Source organism: Trachemys scripta, chromosome 3 (genome assembly GCF_013100865.1).
Source record: "Trachemys scripta elegans isolate TJP31775 chromosome 3, CAS_Tse_1.0, whole genome shotgun sequence".
Taxonomy (NCBI): Eukaryota; Metazoa; Chordata; order Testudines; family Emydidae; genus Trachemys; species Trachemys scripta.
In genome coordinates, this window is record NC_048300.1 from 173,625,583 (window position 1) to 173,647,034 (window position 21,452).

A 21,452-nucleotide genomic window follows, 5' to 3' on the forward strand; every position below is an offset into this window, starting at 1 on the left:
AATGAAGTGAAAAGAAAACTTGTTGTTCTACTACTTTCCCATTCTTTCTTCATACTTTCTATATTTCCCCTTTATTTTCTTTTTTACCCACATTTGTCCATCTCTTCCCTCTTAATTATTTTCTTCTCTCTCTTTCTTACCCCAGGTGCTCTCTCTCTCCCATCCCAACTGCCCTCTCCACATTCCCTGAGTCTCCTTATCTGACTTTTCATGTAATCCTCCTCCTTTCTCTCTTTGCCGTCACTTATTTCCCAGTTTTGCAGGAACTTCAGCTCTTGGGCACTTCTCCCTCCTTTCTAATCCTCTGTCTTGGGGTTAGCTATGAGGGGAATTGGGATCCAAACTCAGGGTCTCCTCCCTTTTCCAAACCCATGCCCCATGTTCCAGGGGCCACAGGGAACCTGTTGCAGAAGGGGAAGGAAGCTTTTGCTAAAGAGTTAGGGAGACAAACTGTACACAGTGCTGAAATCCTTCCTGTTTTCTGTAAAGTAGTTTGGGGGAAATTTAGCACTTTTTGTAGACACCTACATTGCTAACCCCTAACATGGGATCTGTCCTATGGGCAGGGACTTTGTCGTCATACAGATTTTATATTATAAAGCACCTTGGGATTGACTCTCCACTGCCTTGTACCTTGTGGAGGCATTGACACCTTTTCAGAGTTAGTATAACATTTTATTATTTTTTTGATCATTAGGGTAGTGCCGCATTGTGGTAGGCACTGTACAAACACATTTGTAGACATTCCCTACCCAAAAGATCTTATAATCTAAATAGGCAAGACACACACTGGGTGATCAGTGTGATGGCAGCAAATGGCAAGTAAATTCCACAATTTTTCTTTTATGTTTTTCCTTTTGGAGGGGTTCAGTTAAGAGGCGATTTTCTAAACAGAAGGGAAAAGTGAAGTGGGGGGGTGAAAGGGACAGGGCGGGGGAAAACAGAGAGGGGAGGAAGTAAAGAAGGTATGAGGGGCAAGAGTGGAATGCGGCTGAGGTGCAGGGACTGTGTGAGGGAGGGGGGTGGAGCAAACAGCCAATCAACACAGGGCAGAGAGTCTCCTTTCAAAATGCTACGCAGTCAGAGTGGTACAGCTATACTCCACTTTGCACAAGTGTAAATGACTCTACAAGATGCAAGATAGTAGAGAATCAGGACCATGTCTCCACAATGTAACCCCATTGCTAACATCCCCTTGGGCCTGTTGCATTCAGTGATTTATGCAGTCGTGTTAGTGACATCAGAGATGTATTTACAATGGTATTACAAAATCTAGGTTGTGACTGGCAGGTTTATACCATTATATCTCCTCACCATTGAAATTATTGCAATATCATTAAGGTTATGTCTATACTTGGAGCTAGTGGTGTGATTCCCAGCTCCAGTAGACATACTTGTGCTAGCTCTGACTGAACAAGCGTGCTTAAAAATATTAGTGTAGCTGCGGTAGCAGAAGCAGTGGCAGCAAGGGCTAGCCATTGCGAGTATAACCTGCCTGGACCTCATGGATATGTACTTGGGATAGCTAGCCCATGCCACTGCTGCCATGCTCCCGCAGTTACACTACTGTTTTTAGTGCACTAGCGTAATAGTGTCAGTGTCTGTTTGAGCTGGGAATCAGACCCAGGCTCCAAGTGTAGATGTGGCCAAAGTGGACTGTTATCAATGAATCAATTGGGCAAGAAGAGCAGTTCCTTTAAAAAGGCAGGAACTTCTATTTAAAGTTTTAAAAATAAAAAACCTGATAAACATTCTATTTGGAAAGAAATGTAGAACAGGGGTGGTTTTATTTTGTTGGCTGTGCTGCTGTAAGGTGTGCAGTGTAGACACAGTATCAGGTGGTGATTGTACCTTTTTGGATGTATAGATACATTTGGTTGTTTGCATTAATGGTGGAACCCGAGAAGGCTTTGAAGCTATCACTGCTGCAGTTTTAGTTCTGTCTTAAACTTTCCCTTCTTCTGTGCCAAAAAAGTTCTGTTAGCCATCTTCTATGATGGGGGTGTGTAATTGCATTTGGTTACAATATGATTCGTCAGTATGTGCAGGGTTCACACACATTTCTTGTCTCTTAGATCTTCTCTAGACTAATTTATTTTATGCATGGAAGTAATGCAGAAAAATAAATGACTATGAGGCTAAGGTGGAGCGAGGGGGAAGAATGGGAACCAATGTGTGATGAGAGAAATGTATTTATTAGAAATTGCAGTAGTGCCTTGGGAACCTCGTCCAGTCAGGGACTGTCTTTGTATTTGGGGCTTCATTCTACACAGAAGAGACAGACCCTGTCCCAAAGAGCTATATATTCTCTTGTCTTTTATGACATAAGAATGGGTTTGGCTGGGGTTGGGGGATGCATGTATGTGTATGCATACTTATGTATAGCTTGACAAAACTTCATACCAGCAAAGTGTCTAATGTTAAAGGGCACCTTACCAGTATCCACCAGGAACATGCCATTAAGTGATACCATCTCTAAAACTCCTCTGTTGGATCAACCTACCACTCCAGAGCTCTTCAATACCATTTCTGGGGTTGCTGGAAGGGGTTGCTCAAGGGGGTGAGGAGATTTTACCTCCCCACACAAGCTAAGTGGGCGCTGCCCCTTGAGGGAGTGAGAGGCCATGAAACAGGTTGTTCTGGTCCCAAATCATTTACACTACTGTAAATCTGAAATTACTGCATTGAAGGCTAAGGCAACATGCTGGATTTGACACCAGTAGTAGAGATCAGAATAATAACTGTCTTTTTTTTTTCCTCAGAAAAGATGTTTCAGTGCTCGCTTTGTATCCACTTACGCTGCATTTTCGCGAAATATTTTCCATAATTTACCTACCTCTGCTTGTTCTAGTGCAAAAGTTGATAAAGTGTAGATGGTGTTCACTACTCCAGTTGTCTTCACTGGTAGACAGGCTTCTCGCAGGATTTATCCCCTACCAGTTGACATGAAGGTTCTTGTCTTTAGTGTTGTGTTTAAAAGGTCCTGTTCTAAGAAGTGCGTTAGTTAACACAATTTAACATTCTAGTGAAGACAAGAAGACTCAGTATGTTCAAACCAGGTTTAAGCTACCCTTGTGCTGTAGTGGGAAATTTTCAGAAAACATTGTGGCAACAAGCTCCTGAAATTGTTCAAATAAGAGAGAGGGGTGTGCCCAAATACTTCCTATACTTTGTAACATGCAGCTAGTAAGGTGGACTAAAGCAAGCCTCTAGTTAAGAGATGGTTGTGTTTTGCAGTGGAAAAGTGACTTGCCCACAGGAGAATTCCCCTCTATAACAAGGGTGATCCCAGTGTTCAGAGGAAAGGTGGACAATAAGGAACTATAACTCAGTTTACAGTTTAATATAACCAATTCCCACTTGGGACTGGAACAAGGCCTAGGCCTGTGCTGCAGCAGCCAGTGCTTGCCTAACTGACTCTTCCACTTCCCAATTTCTGTCATACTTAGGTGTCTTTTCACCTGTGTTGTAACATAAGGGTACAAGACCTGCATCATCAGTTTCTCTCCAGCTCGGGTCTGGTCGCTGCTGAGGCTGTAGCAGAAGCAGGTCGGGGGAAAGGACAGGGCCGGCTCCAGGCACCAGCCTGGCAAGCAGGTGCTTGGGGCGGCCACTCCGGGGAGGGGCGGCAGGTCCAGCTATTCGGCGGCAATTCGGCGGATGGTCCCTCACTCCCGCTCCGAGCGAAGGACCTTCCACCGAATTGCCGCCACAGATCGCGATCGCAGCTTTTTTTTGGCTGCTTGGGGCGGCCAAAACCCTGGAGCCGGCCCTGGGGAAGGAGGATCTCTAGGGGGCTGTGTGGTGGGGTGGGCCGCCATTTAGGGTCCCATGAGTGCTGCCATGGTGGGAGGGGAGGCTGGAGCTCAACCGGCACCTGCCCAGCAAGCGCAGTCTCAGCATCTGGCGGCCGAGATTCTATTTAGAACCCACAACGTTGCCAAACCCCGCCCTTCTCTCGAGCCGCCTAATCAGGCGTCTCCCTGGGGAGTTGGGCGACTGAGGCTCCGCCCCCAAGGGAACTCTGCAAGCCAATGGGAAGCGGCCCACAGGTGCGATCCACCTGCGGATCCCAGAGCCACCTAAGCTAGCCAGAAAAGCCGACAAAACCCGTTTGTGCGGCAGGCTGCGCGCTGCTCTGGCTCCAGCCCCCTCCCCAGTGCCCGGGCCGCCGCCAGCCACCGTCCCAACCCGCCGGGCCAGTTCTGCCACCCGCTGGCTGCCAGACATGACACAAGACTACGACAAGTAAGTGAGCGAGCAGGAGAGAGTCTGGGCAGGTCCGACCAGCGCTGCTGCCCGTCTCTTTCCACCGGCTGGGGATCCTCGCCCTGACTTGTGGGCTCCTGCGGGACGGGTGTTGGGGGAGGAGACTCGGGAGTAGCGGCTGAAGGTGGCTGTCCGTGTAGCACTGCAGGATCCCTAGGAGGGGGTGACAGCAGCCGCTGGAGTGAGTGGGGGCTAGCGTCAGCCTCTCCCCGCTTTTGGATTTGGGGTGGGTGCCCCGTAGCCGGGCACCTAACCCTACTTGGCCCTTGGTGAAATAGCCCCGCTCCTTTCAAGCGGCGCGGGCGGTGAAGGGGGCGCTGAGCAGGTCCCTGGGGTGTCCCCCACGAGCCGGGCTGTGTGTGTTTGTACGTTGGCAGACTCCGGAGCACCTCTTCCTGCGGCTGCCGGGGGCGAGGTACGGAAACTTCAGCCAGAGCCTAGCGCCTGCCCTCCTTTCTCCTTCCACGGACCCCGCCTTCCCAGTGCAGCGCGGGGCCTCTGGGCGTGCGGGTTTCTCTCTGTCCCGCGTAGGGCCGGCAGATGGACCCAGGGTCAGGCTCTCCCCCCTCTGAGCTGCATGGTGTAAATCGAACTTCTTGCGTTAAATCCGCCGAGATTCCCCCCCCCCGTCGATTTTCCGAACCTGTTCTGCCCCCTGTTTAAATAAAGCACTCGCCCGGGCGCGGATCGGGTAACCGTAACCACCAAGTCAGGCGTTGATTTCTGGCAGAGGGAAATCTCACGTCACGTCTTCCGCCCGGGAGGAGAACTTCTGGCTTAGGCCACAGGTTTCTGTAGTGGCCTCCGAGCTTTAGCCTACATCTTTGGGACCCATCCACCCCCTTCCCTGTCTGCGTGCAGCGATGGGATCTCGAATGGCCCGCTTGCTGCCGGGGGAATCCGTACGGATCGGATGGTCACCAGGATCATCCCGTGTCTGAAGTTTAGTTTAGTGCTTTGTTTTTGGAATCTCTCTTCTTTCCCCCACTTCGTTATAATCAAACTATCGAGAAGACAGTCCGGCTTTGAAACTCGACACCTGTACTGAGGCGTTGGTCACCATCTTCCTCCTCCTCCTCCACTTCTCTTTAAATGCTGAGTGCGGCGAATAATCAGTCCGTGTCTGTAAGGAGGAGCCTCTCAGCCTTCAGAAGTGCATAGGGGGCTGTAGATATTCACCCCGCCCACAGCACTTGTTTCGATGGGCTTTTCTAATGCAGGATCTTACCGAATTGCACTGTGCTGCCTTTTTCTCCTCTTGAAGATTTAAGAACAAGGGCTGGGAAGTGAGATCAGCGTTAACTGGGACATCGTTATTTGAGGCACACCTAGGTTTTTTTAATGACTTGAACATTGTTGCTCTAATTTAAAGAGATTTCCTGGGCTTGGCCTTTGGCAGTGTTAGACCTTGATGCACAGATTTGTAAAAACTGTCTTTTAAAATACTACAAGCTTCTTATATGCTGTAGGACCAAGATCTGATGGATTTTTATGAAACCCACGCTACTGGAAAAATGGACTTCCCCAGGTAATCTGATGTTTTTAGCAATGTCAGTTGGAAAATCTAACAATCTTTACCATTTTCAGAAGTCCAAAATATTATATTGTAAACTCTTTGGAGCAGAGACCTTGCCTTTGTGCCTGTATGTTATAAAGTCAGTCACTATTTGCTCTGTACAAGCAGGTACTGTGGTGGAGCATTGTATATAGGCAGACACTTGGACTGGTCCTTACTGTATGTGTAATACACAGATTAAATACAAATAATTAGTTTTTAGTTGCAAAGAAATACTTCAGAACTGCTTGGGATTGAAAAAATTGGGTTTGTTTAGTCTGGAAAAGGGAAGCCTGAGAGGGGATATAACAGTTTTCACGTATGTAAAAGATTGTTACAAGGAGGAGGAAGAAATTTTGTTTTTCTTAACCTCTGAGGATAGGACAAGAAGCAATGGTCTTAAATTGCAGCAAGGGAGGTTTAGGTTGGACATTAGGAAAAACTTCCTAACTGTCAGAGTGGTTAAGCACTGGAATAAATTGCCTAGAGAAGTTGTGGAATCTCCATCATTGGAGATTTTTAAGAACAGGTTAGACAAACACCTGTCAGGGCAGATCTAGATAATACTTTAGTCCCGTCACAAGTGCAGGGGATTGGACTAAGTGACCTTTCGAGGTCCCTTCCAGTTCTATGATTCCTTGTAGCATTTGCAGCATGGATAATGTAGCTTGTTTTCCATTCAAGAACCTGGAATACAGAGCAATACCTAAAAATTATTTTAAAATGCTTTTTTCCCCACCAAGATCTATTTTAAAAACTCAAGTTTGTAAAAGTTATGAACATGTTATAAAATTTAAAATATAAGAATGTGTGTTTTAAATCTCTCCTCTCAAATTTGGAATGTATGCTTGATATTTAAAACAGTGCTTCTTATTACATGTGGAATACGCCTGCTTTCTGAGAGAGAAATGTGCATTTATGTATAATGTCAGACGTTCCAAAACTAATTTGGTGCTTAATCTCTGTATGGTGGTTTGTTACACATTCCAGTAATGCTAATCAGTCAATCATTAAATATGTACAGGGTTTCTTTGGGAAATATTCTGAGGTCCTTGTTAGTGGTTTGAGATCTATCAGTCATTCAGTTACTACTAGCTCTAGATTTTGACTATCGAACTACTAAACAGGAATAAGGTTTCACTTCATATTTACCAAAAACTCATGTTCAGATGTCTGGGTTTTTTACAGTATATTTTATAAACAACACAATATAGTACTGCAAAGTGTAGATGTTTCTATTAGAACATATTTGTGCTTAAAGTGTTGGATGCTAGTAGTTGAATTCAAACTGATTTGCAAATACATTGGTAACCTTTATCATTAGCTATTTAGATGTGTATGTATGTATCGCATACTACTTGTTTGTGTATACAGAACCTAGCACCATGGGGTCCTGGTCCATGATGAGGGCTCCTTGGTGCTATAATAATATGAATAATAATAATTATTCAAAATTGTTCAAGGTGGCCAAATAGGGTGATGGTTGCCAGATAAGTACAGAGAGAGAGAACCTTGCTAATTCTCAATTTTGACCTGGAGACTCATTATAAATGACTACCCTTATTTTATTTATTTATTTATTTATTTATTAAACTTGATAAACTGGCAAATGTAAGTCTGAATGTATTACAATATGCTTTGTTTACTTGGACAGTTGTAGGCTGGGTCTTTTATAAACTGTCATTCTAGTAAGTGGGCTGTATGCTACTTTGTAAAAGTAAATGTCTTTAAAAATGGGAGACCTCATTAAGGCCCTCTCAATCATAGGGAATTTTGTTGAGCGTTTCCCTAAGGGAGATGAGACGTAACAGCCTCATGTCTAAACCTCACTCTGTCTTGTGGACTGTAAACTCATTGGCACAGACTGTCTTTATCTCTGTGTTTGTTACAGCACCAACCCCACACTGTGTAAGACAAATAACAATAAAAAGCACTCTACTATCGAGTGTGAGCTAGTAAATGGATTATGACAATGGGATTTTTTTTTTCTTTTGAGAGAGAATTATTGGGTTTGCAGATTAGCAAAGTCAGAAATAACAGGTTCTACTGCATGAACAATTGCGCGCACACACAAAAAGTAGGAAAAAATTGCAGGAATAAGTGTGAAATGAGATCAGTACTGGCACAATATCACTACAGTGCAGAGAACACACATTCTGTAAGGTTTTCCTACTATTCTGCAATTTGGTCAAGCAGAAAACGAATCAACTTTTTTCAAGTATTTAAATGCACAATAGAAGACTTATTTCTAAAACTTGCTAATAGCATCCAGTACTTTATGCACAGATCACGGCCAATATACATATCGAAACCTAAAACTCATCACAGGTCTATCGTCAGAAAAACACATGTTTGACTGTCTTTTATAAATATGTTCTCATTTTCTTAAAAGAACCTGTAATCCTGTTAAGGGATTGAGTTACTGCCAAACCCTACACTTTGTTGATAATTCTAAAGATAATTCTTTCTACACTCCTTTTAGAGGAGGTAGGTTACCTTTAGGGCAATTGTGCATTTTATTTGGGTGTTGCAACAAGAGACAAGTCTTACCAAAAAAACACGTAGTTTCTGAGTTTACTGGATTTCAGTTTAGTGCTTGTTCAGTTCTGAATGGTTTTGCATTTAGATTAATTTTTCTTCCATATGAATCTTCTCACATTGCTGAAAGAGAATGGTATTATGGTCTGAACATCAAGTTTAAATGCCAAGTGAGGTTGACTCAGCCCCTCAACTTTAAGGAGGTAGATAAAATGAGTTCCATGCAGGCCACTACAGGTGGCTCAATCTTTTTTTTTTAATATGACCTTAATTCGAGGGCCTGTCCACTCTGTGTGGCCATCTAAAAATTCCTAGTCATTTCCAAAATAGGTGTTTGCCCTGTGTCCTTGGAGAAAATTCAAACTCATCCCATTGTTGCGCAGTTTGCTGTGTGCTAATTTGCTACACTCTACACCAGAGGTGGCTCATTTTACAGACTGACAAACAGCCACTCTGTGTATGTATAAATCCCCCTTCATCCAGAACTTGCAAACTCTTACTCACATGAGTTGTCCTTAAATCATGCAAGTGATCCCCATGATGTCACTGAGTCTGCTTGGGTGAGTAAGGGTTTACAGATTCAAATCCATAGTTTGCAAAGCACTTAGTAATTTTCCTAGGTGAAAGGAGTTATAAATGCAGGATATTTATTAAGTTGACAATAGTGTTTTATTCCTTCAATATTCTAATATGTTTCAATCTTTGAATAGTCCTGGGACTAAGTTCAACAAAAAAGATGTTCCTATTTCTTAGGAATGGTGGTTGTGTGGTGGTTGGTTTTTTAAGAATTGATATCTGTTTCTTGTTTCAACTTTTGAAAAACAAAGAACCTGTAGTAAACATCAGCTAGGCCTCTGTGCACACTGGGGGTGGGAATAAGCATGGGGGAACTGTTTGAACTGGTTTGAAACCAGTTCAAGCTAACATGGTTTAAACATTGTTTGCCTGGCCAATATGGATGAAGCATATATTTTAAAAACTGAATTTAAAATGTTAACTTGTTTAGGCTGGTAAAATTGTGTTTTGCTGCAAACACCATCTCCCCCCGTTTCCACCCATGTGAGTGCTTGGAGTTTTCTCCTTCACAATAAGAACAAAATGTTTTGAACAAATCTAATAATTTTTCATGGAGGTAATACCCACACTTTTTGGGGGGGAAGGGCGAGAATTGTGTTTAGGTGTTTTTTCTTTCCTGGTAGCCCACTGGGATTCTCTCTCAAGACATTGTCACAGATTATCTCAAAAGTAAACATACAATACACAACTTGACTTCTATTGCCAGAAAATTGGACTGCCTTGTTGATTTACAGTCTCCTTTGGCTACATTCCATCTATAGTATACAGATAATCAGCAGCTTTTAATAACTTTCAAATATACCCCAAGAATTAAGTAAGTTGTCTTCTGAGGGAATTGTCAGACATGGGAAAGTAGAGTTAACTCTACTGTCTTGCATCTGAAGAAGTGAGGGTCTCACCCACGAAAGCTTATGCTCCCTATACTTCTGTTAGTCTTAAAGGTGCCACAGGACCCTCTGTTACTTTTTACAGATTCAGACTAACACGGCTACCCCTCTGATACTAGAGTTAACTCTGTTTTATAACGATAGTGGTATTTGTTAATGCAAACTCTCTCTAGTCTTGCATGACAAAGCATGCAACCGTTGACTCTATAGTGCATAGAGAGAGCTTGAATGAATTAGTAGCAAGTTATTGCTGTACAATATCTCTTTTGTTTAGTAATATGCTAATAGTATTGTGGGTCTTAGGCTAATAAATTCACAACGTTTTTAATGTTCTATGTTGGATTCCAAATATTTGTTAGCAGGCCAGCTATCGTCTTCAGTAGTTTTGTGATCTCACTGATGTAATTCCATTGAGTTCAGTGAGGTTACTCCTGATTTCCACCAACATACATGAGATGAGAATTGTATCCCGTGTCTTTCTGTTGACTAACCATTGTGTCACATTGTCATAATATTAACATAGTAAAAGCCTGATAGCTAATGCTTAAGTGTTACAAAGTTTGTGAAACATGCTTATTATATACTTTTTGGATGCATTGTAACAAAGATTCATATTTTTATGACCGAAGCAAAAGGCCCGTGTTGGTTCTTCAGAATGACTCTATCTACTCCCAGAGGCGTCCATACACCAGTGAAGATGAAGCCTGGAAGTCCTTCCTTGAAAATCCCCTTACAGCAGCCACCAAAGCCATGATGAGCATCAATGGTGATGAAGACAGTGCAGCTGCCCTGGGATTGCTGTATGACTATTACAAGGTAGATTGGCACCAGTAACACCTAACAGCCAAAGGTGCACTTGTTTTGCCTGCAAGTGCACCTGAAATAGTAATTTGCTAGGGAATGTAATGTAGCTGTTTGCATAGTAGCTATTAATAGTGTAATGAGGCTCTGAGTTGGTGGTTCTAACTCTTTTAAAAAATTTTTTAAACCACTTTGATTTTCCGACAATAGATTTCTTTTAAGCTGAATAGAAACCAGTCGTTCTGGAATTTTTTTTTTTTTTTTTTTTTTTTGTGATAGGTCAGGGTACTTGTGCAGCCTACTGACTCATGTTTTTCAGGATGCAGTTTTTAATAGTTACTAGCTGAAATGCTGGAGAGTATATGTATATGAATATAAAATTGTGGGGCAAGGGACTCTTTGTGTTCAGTTTGTATAGTGCCTAGCACAATGATACCCTGGGCCTCATGGGCACTACCACAATATTCATATTATTATTTATTAAGATTTAGGTTGAGATTTTCTAAAGAGCCTAATACAGCCAGGTTCCTGAATCCCATTTACTTTCACTGATCTGTTTACAGGATCAGAGCAGGGACGGTCTTCATTTGGTGTCTGGAAGAGCACTGAGAACATTGTTAATTATTGACACTCACAAACCTATTTTCCAGCCTTTAGAACTACTACACTTGTTATATACAAAGTATATGCCTATTATTAAGAGTTTAACCAATTTTTCAAGCAGTATAGTTGCATAAAACTGCATGGTATGTGTATATAGAAGTATTTTGTAATCTTAATGCAAAGCTCAGTTTAGTCCTTAGTACATGTGACAAAATAATTGGTGTAAAGGTAGTTATAACTGACACTTGTAGGAAAGCTTGTTTTCTGCCTTAAAAAGCCATACCTCTCAGTGCTTGTTTGTTATGCCACTGAAAAAGCCTTCTTGTCAGAGGATTTTAATCTGCTATATCCATTTTTAAATGTGGAAAAACTGGGAAGAGAAATTTGGCGGATGCTGTAGTGAAGAGCTTTTAGTGAAGCACAAAGAATTTGCTGTGCATTGGTATTTTATTCAGGGTTTCCTTCCCTACTCATGCCGTCTCTAAACTGTAGGAAAGGTTTGGGAAGGGCAAAAAAAGTATAAAACTTTTACTTACGAGCGAAAAAAGTATAAAATGTTGGAAGAATTCATCTGTCATTTTCTGAGACTAAGTTAAAGGAGCAGATGGGAGCTTCCAAGGTCTGGAGCAGAAAATTTAAAGCCTGGTGGGGCTGCCACCTGTAAAGGTTTTTGTAGATTTTTTTTCCCCCCTGAGCCAAGACTAGCCTAACTCTGACAGTGTGGCTTGGAACGCCTTACAACAACAGTTTCAAAGTTAGTAGTGATTTTTGGGTGCCCAACTTGAGACACCTTGAAAGGGATTCATTTTCAGAAAGTGCTGAGCACATGCACTCTGAAAATTGGGCCCCTTTAATATGTCTTAAATTAGGCACCCAAAAATGGAAGTTCCTAAAATCCCTAGTCACTCCAGAAAATCTTGACCTACATTCTTCTGATGCTCTCTTGCATTCTCTATGCTACTTAAAAGCCACTGTATTTTAAAGGTTTTAATTGGAAGCTATTTAGAAAAGTACTGTTTCTACTAGGGTTTTCTGTCATCAGCCTATAATTACTATTACAAAAAATTAGGCGTTTCCAATATAATTTAAATAGTTTGCATTTGTCAGGTAAAGGTGCAGTATCTGATCATGCTTACGCAGCATGTTTCAGTGCTGGAAGGTCTGGAGTTATGTCCTTCTAATGTATGAATGTATTAGTTCTTGTTCATTTAAATGGTATGTGTTATCAATGTCTTGTAGCTTTTGTGTTTTATCAGAGTAGCCTGGAACCTCAGGATAAATAAAATTTAATGGCCAAATAATAAGTAAGAGATCGGCATTTGTATTTTTTTTTAAACACTATATTTAGGAAGTTTTAACAAGCTTACAAATCTTTGCCATGTAACTATCAGAGACAAAATAATTACAAAAGTGAGCTTTTGTATACAGATTATACAAGAATATAGTAATCTGATCTCTCTTTAACAGGGTGTTACCATAGTATAGAGTGAGTATCCGTACACTACTCCATGGCATGTCTATTACCAGACTGTGTGGGTGAGGTTCTGTGGCCTGCAATGTGCAGGGGGTCAGACTAGATGATCATTATGGTCCCTTGTGACCTTAGTCTGAGACTGAATGCAAATATCCTGTTCAGGGCCAGCTCCAGGCACCAGCTCAGCAAGCAGGTGCTTGGGGCGGCCAAGGGGAAGAGGCGGCACGTCGGGCTCTTCGGCGGCGGGTCCCTTGGTCTCTCTCGGAGGGAAGGACCTGCTGTCGAATTGCCTCCAAAGAAGAAAGTGGTGCGGTGGAGCTGCCACCAATCGCGATCGCAGCTTTTTTTTTTTTTTTTTTTTTTCCCCACCACTTAGGGCAGCAAAAACCCTGGAGCCGGCCCTGATCCTGTTCACCAGTATCCTGACTTTAGAAGATCTCAGTTTAATCCCTAATGTACATCATATCTCCCCCACAGCTTTATAAAATACTGGTTGGGGTTTTGCAGGTTAGGACTGTAAGTAGCCTTCATCTTTAAATAGTAAAATGTTGTAAAGTGGAGAACTAGATAGCTCAGATGATGGGTAATAATGGAATATGGAGCATTTTTCTTTGTCCAGGTTGCCGCTTAATATCTAGCCCAAGTCAGTAGATGACAAAAAGCCATTACTGAGAGCTGGTCAGTGATTTACATCAGAAGCATCATAGTCTAGTCGATAGAAAATCACCCTTTATAAACTATTTATAAATATACCCTTAACATAAAGGGTTAATACATGAGTAATAGATATTTTAATACGTTTTTAGAGTCCTAAAGGTCAATAGGTTGCTTATAACCATGGTTTATAGGTGCCTTCTGCTGATGTGCTTATAGCTATCTATTAATCCTGTAACTATAAATATATCTTTAATATAAAGTGTGACTGGACAGGATATGGGACTGGGTGTTAGGAACTCATCCAAGTTCTGCTGTTGATTTGTTCTATGGCCTTGAACAAATTGTTCAGGGCCTAATTTTCAAAGGTGTTAACTCCAATTGAAGTCAGTGACTGTTTGTGGGAGCTCAGATCCACTGAAGAGCAGGCCATCAGCCTCTCTCTCTCTGCTTCCCCATGTATAGAATGAGGATATCATCTACCTTACAGAGGCACAGTAAGAATTAGCTAATGTTTGCATACTGCTTTGTGAATATAAAAGACTCTATAAAAGCCAAGTATTGTCATTATTAAACTTTGTGGTCTCATTCTAGTTCCCAGGGAAAGTCCAAGACTAGTCCCAAAAAATATCCAACCAAAAGTGTCCGCAGAGTCAAAGGTGTGAATGGGCAATGAGAAACTGATCTAGACAACCCCTGTGGGTAGACTGAGGATGTCACTCTCCCCAGCTGTTGAGTTGATCTAAGTAATAAAGCTAAGTAATAAAGTCACCAGACAAATTGAAGCCTGTTAGTTTTCTTTATCAGAGCTACTAGTGACAACTCTTTATTTTCCCTCCAATTCCATTATTCCAGTTGCTGACACTTGATAAGAGATGGTGATCTTTCCAGCCAGGTTGGAAACTTGTTGCTGTCCTAAGGTTTAAGCAGTTTGTCTTGTTTTTTCTATGCAGGAATCTTAATTCCAAAGTACCGCTCCATTGTATTAGTTTGGGATTCTTTTAGTAGTGTATGGAATAGCCTTGACTTTTCAAAACAACAGTGATGATGATATGTTTTGGCATTGTAAAGAACTTTACAGGTGTTAACTGTACTTTAAATAATTGATGCATAACAGAGTGATACTTAGCTTTCCAAACTGTGGGGGGAAAAGAATGGGCTAACCTTGTTTGGATAAGAACAGTTAAACTCTCACATGTCTTATACCTCCAGGTTCCCAGAGAAAGAAGGACTTCAACAGCAAAACCAGATGTCGATCACCCTGACCAAGATCATGGCAAAAGGTACTGAATTCTATTGTTGCACTTTTGCTTTAACTGACATCCTGATATATCACTAAGGCTGCTTAAATGAAGTTTGCTGCCATACCTGCAGCAGCTCTCCTGCATTTGTAATGGAGATTGCAATCCTTTCTTCTGCACCATCAACTCTTGTAACAACCCAAGGGTTAGATGGTAGCATTACCACAGGCTTCGGAGTCAGGGACAGCAGGTACTTGAGGTGCCCCAGTACCAACTAGAGATTGAATTTTGACTCAGAAAGTCAAGGCTCCATCCACTTCTCATCCCTGCCCACCCACCACCTCATGTGCAAGAGAGGGAATAGCAATGCAGTGGAACTGCTCTCTTTCCCCATGTGTGAACTAGTGACAATATCCCTTTCAGGGGCGTAAGGAGGTGGCTGATAAGCGTTTACTCCCCAGGGTTTATACAAGGTGGCTCATGATTGAGTTTTAATGGGCAGGTCCTGATCTTCCAACTACCCTCAAGATCAGGTCCTTACATAAACACCATCAGTTACTAGGTGCTACAGGACTGGATGCATTTGGAATATGTAGTCAGGATTAATTTGAGTGGGGTGCTATAAAACATTGCAATGTATTTGTGGTTTGTTAACCTGTGGTTCTGATGCATTAGTTTCACTTGCATAAATTTTGCAGTCTTTTCTTTTATTCGGGGAGGGAGCGGAACCCACCAACAAACCATGGGATCATAAAATATCATGAATATAAATTAACCTTAAGTCCCACTCCCTGCTGCCCTCTTCCTATAACGCTAAGCTGAAGAGAGAGCTGACCAAGACAAGTTTAAATTGCTCCAGCTCTGATAACAAGATGATTCAGTCTGTTGAGGAACGCAGAAACCAGTGTGGTGGTATAGTATGTAAACTTATATATAAGCCAATCAAGTGAGTCCCTCAGTGCTTGATACCCTGTCAGCGGGGCCCTTAGTGTATTGTGTTTTGGGTGACTCAGTTTATGGGCTGTTAATGCTTTAAGGTCAACTATAGTATACTAGCTCAAAATTAGGGTCCTAGGAGTCAGAAATGGATAAGCTTTTTATAAATTTTAGAACACTTACCCCAAGATATAGTTGATCATCACCAATACAGGGAGCTGATATTCTGTTTCACCTTAGCCAAAACCCAATAAATGTTTCTGGATCTGCTGTTTAATGTTGTGGTGTTTTGGTTTGAACCCTTTTTTTTCTCTTAAAGAAACAGCATCCCAACGGAACAATCGCTCATCTCTACTGGAGAAAACAGAGTGCAGGTTCTGAAAAATGTGCCTTTCAATATTGTTCTTCCGCACGCTACCCAAATGGCCATGGATAAGAGAGGCCATCTGACGACCCCTGACACCACTGTCACTGTTTCCATTGCCACAATGCCCACTCATTCAATTAAAACAGAAACACAGCCACATGGATTCACTGTGGGCATCCCTCCCACTGTCTACCACCCCGAGCCCCCCGAACGGGTGGTGGTTTTCGACAGGACTCTCAACCCTGATCAGTTTAGTTCCAGTGCTCAGCCTCAGAACTCCCAGAGGCGCACGCCGGACTCCACCTTCTCAGAGACTTTCAAAGAAGGAGTGCAAGAGGTACAGGGGTCGCTCACCATGTTCTGTGTGTGTGTGTGTGTGTGTGTGTTTGTTTGCGCAACCCAATCAGTGCATGGGTATCGCGTTGCACCTCTAATAGTGATGTAAACCTGAAATCTCAGTCCAGTGGATTAGAAATAGAAGACAAGAAAGGTCCATAGGTATAATTTAGTGAATTAAATCTATAAAACAAAAAATCATTATCAAAAGCAAATGGCTAATCTTACAAATGACGGAAGTTTTGGCTAAATAGCTTGTGGAAATAATCTGTCAGCAGCAACAGTGAAATAAATAGTGGGTCAAGTTTACAAGAACTCTGCACCCGAAGCTCCCATTTAAGCACCTAAATAAACTGGTCAGATTTTCACAAGTGCTCAGCGTCCATTGTCCTCAATGGGAGCTACTGGGTGCTGGGCGCTTGTGAAAATCTGGCCAGTTTATTTAGGTGCCTGAATGGGAGCTGAGCTCATACAAAAATCAGACTTTATTTTTAATTTGTTCTATTGCATCTTTTGAAATCGACAGGGTTCACCATCGCTTCCCTTCAAGTTCTAAGTCCATATTAGTGATGTCCATAACATCCAGTAGTTAGCAAGCTTCAGGCAGGCTTGATTTTAAAAGCTGGCCCAGAGTGGGCTTGCTAGATCTTGTGCTTAATTGGCATATAAAGCATTATTTGACTGGGGCCCATAAACAGCATACAGAGTATGCTAGCCACAATCCCTAGTTATCAGATATTAAAGCCAGCTGAAGCAGGGTTGTAACCTGGCAGCTGTTGAATTTTTTTCTGGTGCTGCTGAATTAATTATCTGTATTTTCAGGTTTTCTTTCCTGCTGAACTAAATCTGCGGATGGCCAGCATGAGTTCAGAGGACTACGTTTTTGACAGCATTGCTGGGTAATACTTCAAGCTTTCTATTGTCCTGCAGCCGCCTGATCTCTTATAGCCAGTTTGTTCATGACTTACTTATGAATTCTCTTTTGGGTTGCCTTTCTTTAGGCATGATTCTCAGAGGTGCTGAGCACACCTGGTTTTAGCTGTGCTGAGTGCTTAACAACCTGGAAAGTCATGTCTGCAATATTTAGGAAAACTATCTTTGTTGGGTTGATAATGGCACTGTACTGTACTGATGCATCCGAAGAAGTGAGGTTTTTACCCACGAAAGCTTATGCTCAAATAAATCTGTTAGTCTTTAAGGTGCCACCAGACTCCTTGTTGTTTTTGTAGATACAGACTAACACGGCTACCCCCTGATACTGCCATCTGGGAGTCTTATATTGATTTCTAACCAACTTGGTATGGTGTGATCCATCTAGTCATTTAAGAGAATAATAATTACTGCAGAACCCTCCTGGAGCTGGCTCCCAAGTGCCTCACCTTGATAGATGCCCAGAGATGCTTGTCTGCTCTCTCTACACTGAGAATCTACAGCAGGCACTGGAGGTTGCTGTGTGTGGATTTTGTGTATGGAGACCTACGATGGGGAATGGGTGATGTGGGGTTGGTTTGTTTTTAATTGGGAATGAAACATTGGTGGGGGGAGGAAGGGACCTAGCAGCCTTTTGAATGACTCTTAACAGCATTTTGGTCATTGATAGAAACTCTTCTGTTACATAAATAAAACATGTTGCAGTAAGCCTGAATAGGCAGCGTCCAATCCTATGTGTTGATTTTCTCTGCAAAGAGCTTTTCTAAATGCTCTCATGAAGAGGATTGATTGTCAACAAAGAGCTAGTCTTGCTTCCCCCTCCCTTCCCTATTGAGGGTTTAGTGTCTCAACTAATAAATCTTAAACGTCTCCACATTAAATGTAAAACACTTTGCTAAAGAGTTTGCAAGGAAGCTATCAATGTCCTTTTTGTCTCCTAGGAATAACTTCGAATACACCTTAGAAGCTTCCAAGTCACTTCGTCAGAAGCCAGGGGACAGCACAATGACATACCTAAACAAGGGTCAGTTTTATCCGATCACCCTTAAAGAAGTCAGCAGCAGTGAAGGAGTCCATCACCCAATCAGCAAAGTCAGAGTGAGTGGAAATTCTTACAGCTTCTTGGGAGAGGTGTTGTGGGTATTTGTTGCTTATTGGAGGTGCTGGGCTACGGTTGAAGTCCTGTAGTCACACAACAGTCTAGACTGAAGCCCGCAGCAGCAGGCCCAGCTTTCCCCTTCTGCCATGCCAATGAAGAGCAGAAGAGGTTAAATTGGTCTCCAGGCCTATTCGGTCACTGGTGTCTCTGAGCCTGCCAAGCAAGCAAGTCAGTAGTGGTGATGGGTCTATGCGACGTGGACACCTGGAAGGAGAGCATCCAATTCTCTTTCTGTGGGCAACTTCTGACCGCCTTGTTCTTTTATGGCCCTGAAGAACATTAGCATGTTTGTTCCCATTCTAAAGAGGGTTCTACTTTGCCAGGCGTAACTTGGCTTTTCCTAAGTTTTGCACGCCAAATGCAGAAAACCTGATACCAAGTAAAAGCTTCCAAAACAAATTTTCTCTGTGGCTTTTAAAGTTTTTTTTTCTCTTCCCTACCCGTCCTCTTCATGAAGAGCGTCATCTTGGTTGTGTTTGCTGAAGACAAAACAAGAGAAGATCAGATCAGGCACTGGAAGTACTGGCACTCAAGGCAGCATACAGCCAAACAAAGATGCATTGACATTGGTAAGAAACGCTCTAATTACTGGTATCAAACTCCAAGCCTGATTTCCTTGGCAGGGTTTGACCTTCTATTGGTACTTCATTTTTAAAGGGAACCTTCAGACTAGGCTGAGTACTGTCCTTAACTTTGTGGCAAAACCAAAGGGATGTTCTTGGCCAAGGTATTTTCAGAAGGGACTAGGTATTTTGGCAGCCTCAATTCGGGGGTGTGTGCGCGCGCTAATGTTAGATGCCTTGAAGATGCCAGATTTTCAGAAAATGCCAAGTGCTCCCCTCGCCATTTGAAAGACTGGCCCTTTTTTAGATGTCTCAAGTTGGTGTATCCAAAAATGGAGGTGCCCCCAAATCACTAGTTGCATTTAAAGATCTTGGCCAGTATAGTCAAACTGCACTCTCTGGTCTTTGCAAGCTTTCTAAACAGTCAGTGTTTTTTTCAGGGGGAATACTTCAGCGCTCCTCGGTCTCCTTCCTGCTGGTGCTCTTGCAGTGAGTCCTCGGTTCAGTTAAAAAGAAAACACTGCAAATTTCCATTTGCCTACAGACAAGGCTGTGACTGGCTGGCTTCCAGATTTCCTTGGTTGAAAGCTGGATTGTGCTCCCAGCCCTTTCCTTCTGTGAATAAAGGCAGGGATTAAGCACTTGGCACTTAAAGATTTGCATGCGCGTCAGCTTTATTATTGAAGGAGCTTTACTGAGAGCTTATACTCCTGTCATGCAGTGTGACATTTCTCATATGTAACTATAGGGCATGGCACAGATACATGCCATACTTGGCGTCGCTGCCTTTCCCACTTTAGTTTTTGTTTTAATTCTTCTCTCTTTTTTTATAATGAACTGCTTTCAACCTTTAACAATCCGCCTCTGAAAGCCTTTCAGAGCCTTTAACCCTTAGGGTACTGTGGAAGAGCTGCAGTTGCTATACAGTTTGTCTGCTTTGTATGATTAAGATGCTCTCCTCTCCTTCCCCACAGCTGACTATAAGGAGAGCTTCAATACAATCAGTAACATTGAAGAGCTTGCATACAATGCCATATCCTTCACTTGGGACATTAATGACGAAGCAAAGGTATGTGACCCATCTTATGTTTCCTGCTCTTCCAGCATATGGGGAAAGAGAGGGGTGTGTGTGACCTGATGATTAGCATGTAATGAGTTTGTTTACAGTCTTGTGTTAAGAAATAGGCAAAATTTTGCTGGCCAAGAGGGCTTGCATGAGCAAATATTAAAAGCTTTGCAGTGACTTTAAGTTTCTTAGCAGGGAAATCTGTACTGCCGGACAAATACTGACACATGGAAGCACCAAACTTCTTCCTAAACAGTGCTGCAGAGGTGCTGGAGATATGATTTAGTGTAGCTGGGAACCAATATGTAGTGCTGTGATAGTTGCCAATAACTTTTTGGGATGCTCCAAAAGAGGGGCCAATTTGGCAATTTGCCAGGAACCTAGACTACTGCACCTAAATTGCATTAAACAGAATAGATTGCAGCTGCCCTTATTTATATGCAGAGGTATATTCCACTGAGGCTGCAGATCCTAGCATGCAATGATCCATTTTAATCTGAATGGCCTCTAGGTGAACTCATTTGAGCCACCATCTGACCCTCACCCAGTGTTTTAGGCCACTGTGTTAGGTGGTAGATGTACGGTCAGCAATTTTCCCAGCTGGTGTGCTTAGTTAATTGCAGCTGTTGCTGTTTGAAGCCGTAACCCAAGTAAACGTGTGGAGGAGATGTGCATCTTCAAAGTTCTAGAAAACCTGTCTAAAGACAGCAAAGCAGGTCCAGTTTTGATCCGATTATACCACTGTTGAGCTGATGTAGTTGCAGCTGCAAGGTGGCGGTAGAGGGTTTTCTGTAATTTTATTGACTCTTGCTGGTCAATTATGTAATTCACCAAGGCTCATCCCTATGCTGGTGGTATAGGGCTTAGTCTCCAGTTTACAGAGAGTTTTCCTTCCTGTTTGAGACCAGCTGATCATATCCCGCACATCATGTTTGAAGCTAGTAACTGACACAGTGAAGATGACTGAGAATGTATACGGCATCTGTCATCCAGAAGGACTCCGAAGTGCTGCACCTGGAAATAGTACTAATGGGAGAATGGCAGAACTCCTCACTGAAAAGCATTTCAGGGTTGTTTGTCTGGAGCTCTACATGTCAGTGCTTTACAGCACACGTAGAAGACAAGGCCAGTGCCCAGCACAGTCTGTCAGTCTCAGAGATGCACTGGATGACCGTTCAAGAGAGAGGTGTGAAGACCTTGGGGAAGGAAACAGTGTTGGCAGCTTAATGGAAGTGGGTTGTGGAGAGGTAGAGGCACTTAGGAGATGGGCAGTGGGAAGCTGTTCCAAGTATTTATTGCTAAATAAAGTAAATATCTACTCCTCACTGCCTAGATCTGATGACTTTTGTGCCTCCAACCTGAATGGTTTTGTAGCAGTATGTTTTCACTTAAACATCACTAGTGAGTCTGGTATCAGATGCCAGTCTTTAAAATTCCTTGAACTTAGAACGTAGTGTCCTGGCTTTGTTCATGCCACAAGGGATGGTTTCCCATTTT

At 42.6% G+C, this 21,452-nt stretch overlaps 1 protein-coding gene across 4 annotated transcripts in view; it reads left to right on the forward strand.

Moving 5' to 3' along the window:
- Positions 1–21,452, forward strand: part of GRHL1 (grainyhead like transcription factor 1) — a 74,899-nt gene that overhangs the window by 7,907 nt on the left and 45,540 nt on the right. Inside the window, exons 1-8 of one of the 4 annotated variants that reach the window (XM_034766491.1) lie at positions 3,997–4,248; positions 10,455–10,641; positions 14,570–14,640; positions 15,854–16,238; positions 17,060–17,136; positions 18,109–18,265; positions 18,784–18,895; positions 19,864–19,958. In XM_034766491.1, the coding sequence (XP_034622382.1) occupies positions 4,229–4,248; positions 10,455–10,641; positions 14,570–14,640; positions 15,854–16,238; positions 17,060–17,136; positions 18,109–18,265; positions 18,784–18,895; positions 19,864–19,958 (1,104 nt within the window). In that variant the 5' untranslated portion in view covers positions 3,997–4,228. Of the gene's footprint in view, positions 1–3,996; positions 4,249–10,454; positions 10,642–14,569; positions 14,641–15,853; positions 16,239–17,059; positions 17,137–18,108; positions 18,266–18,783; positions 18,896–19,863; positions 19,959–21,452 lie in introns of those variants that run through there. The other 3 variants (XM_034766488.1, XM_034766490.1, XM_034766492.1) reach the window with 3 other exon arrangements.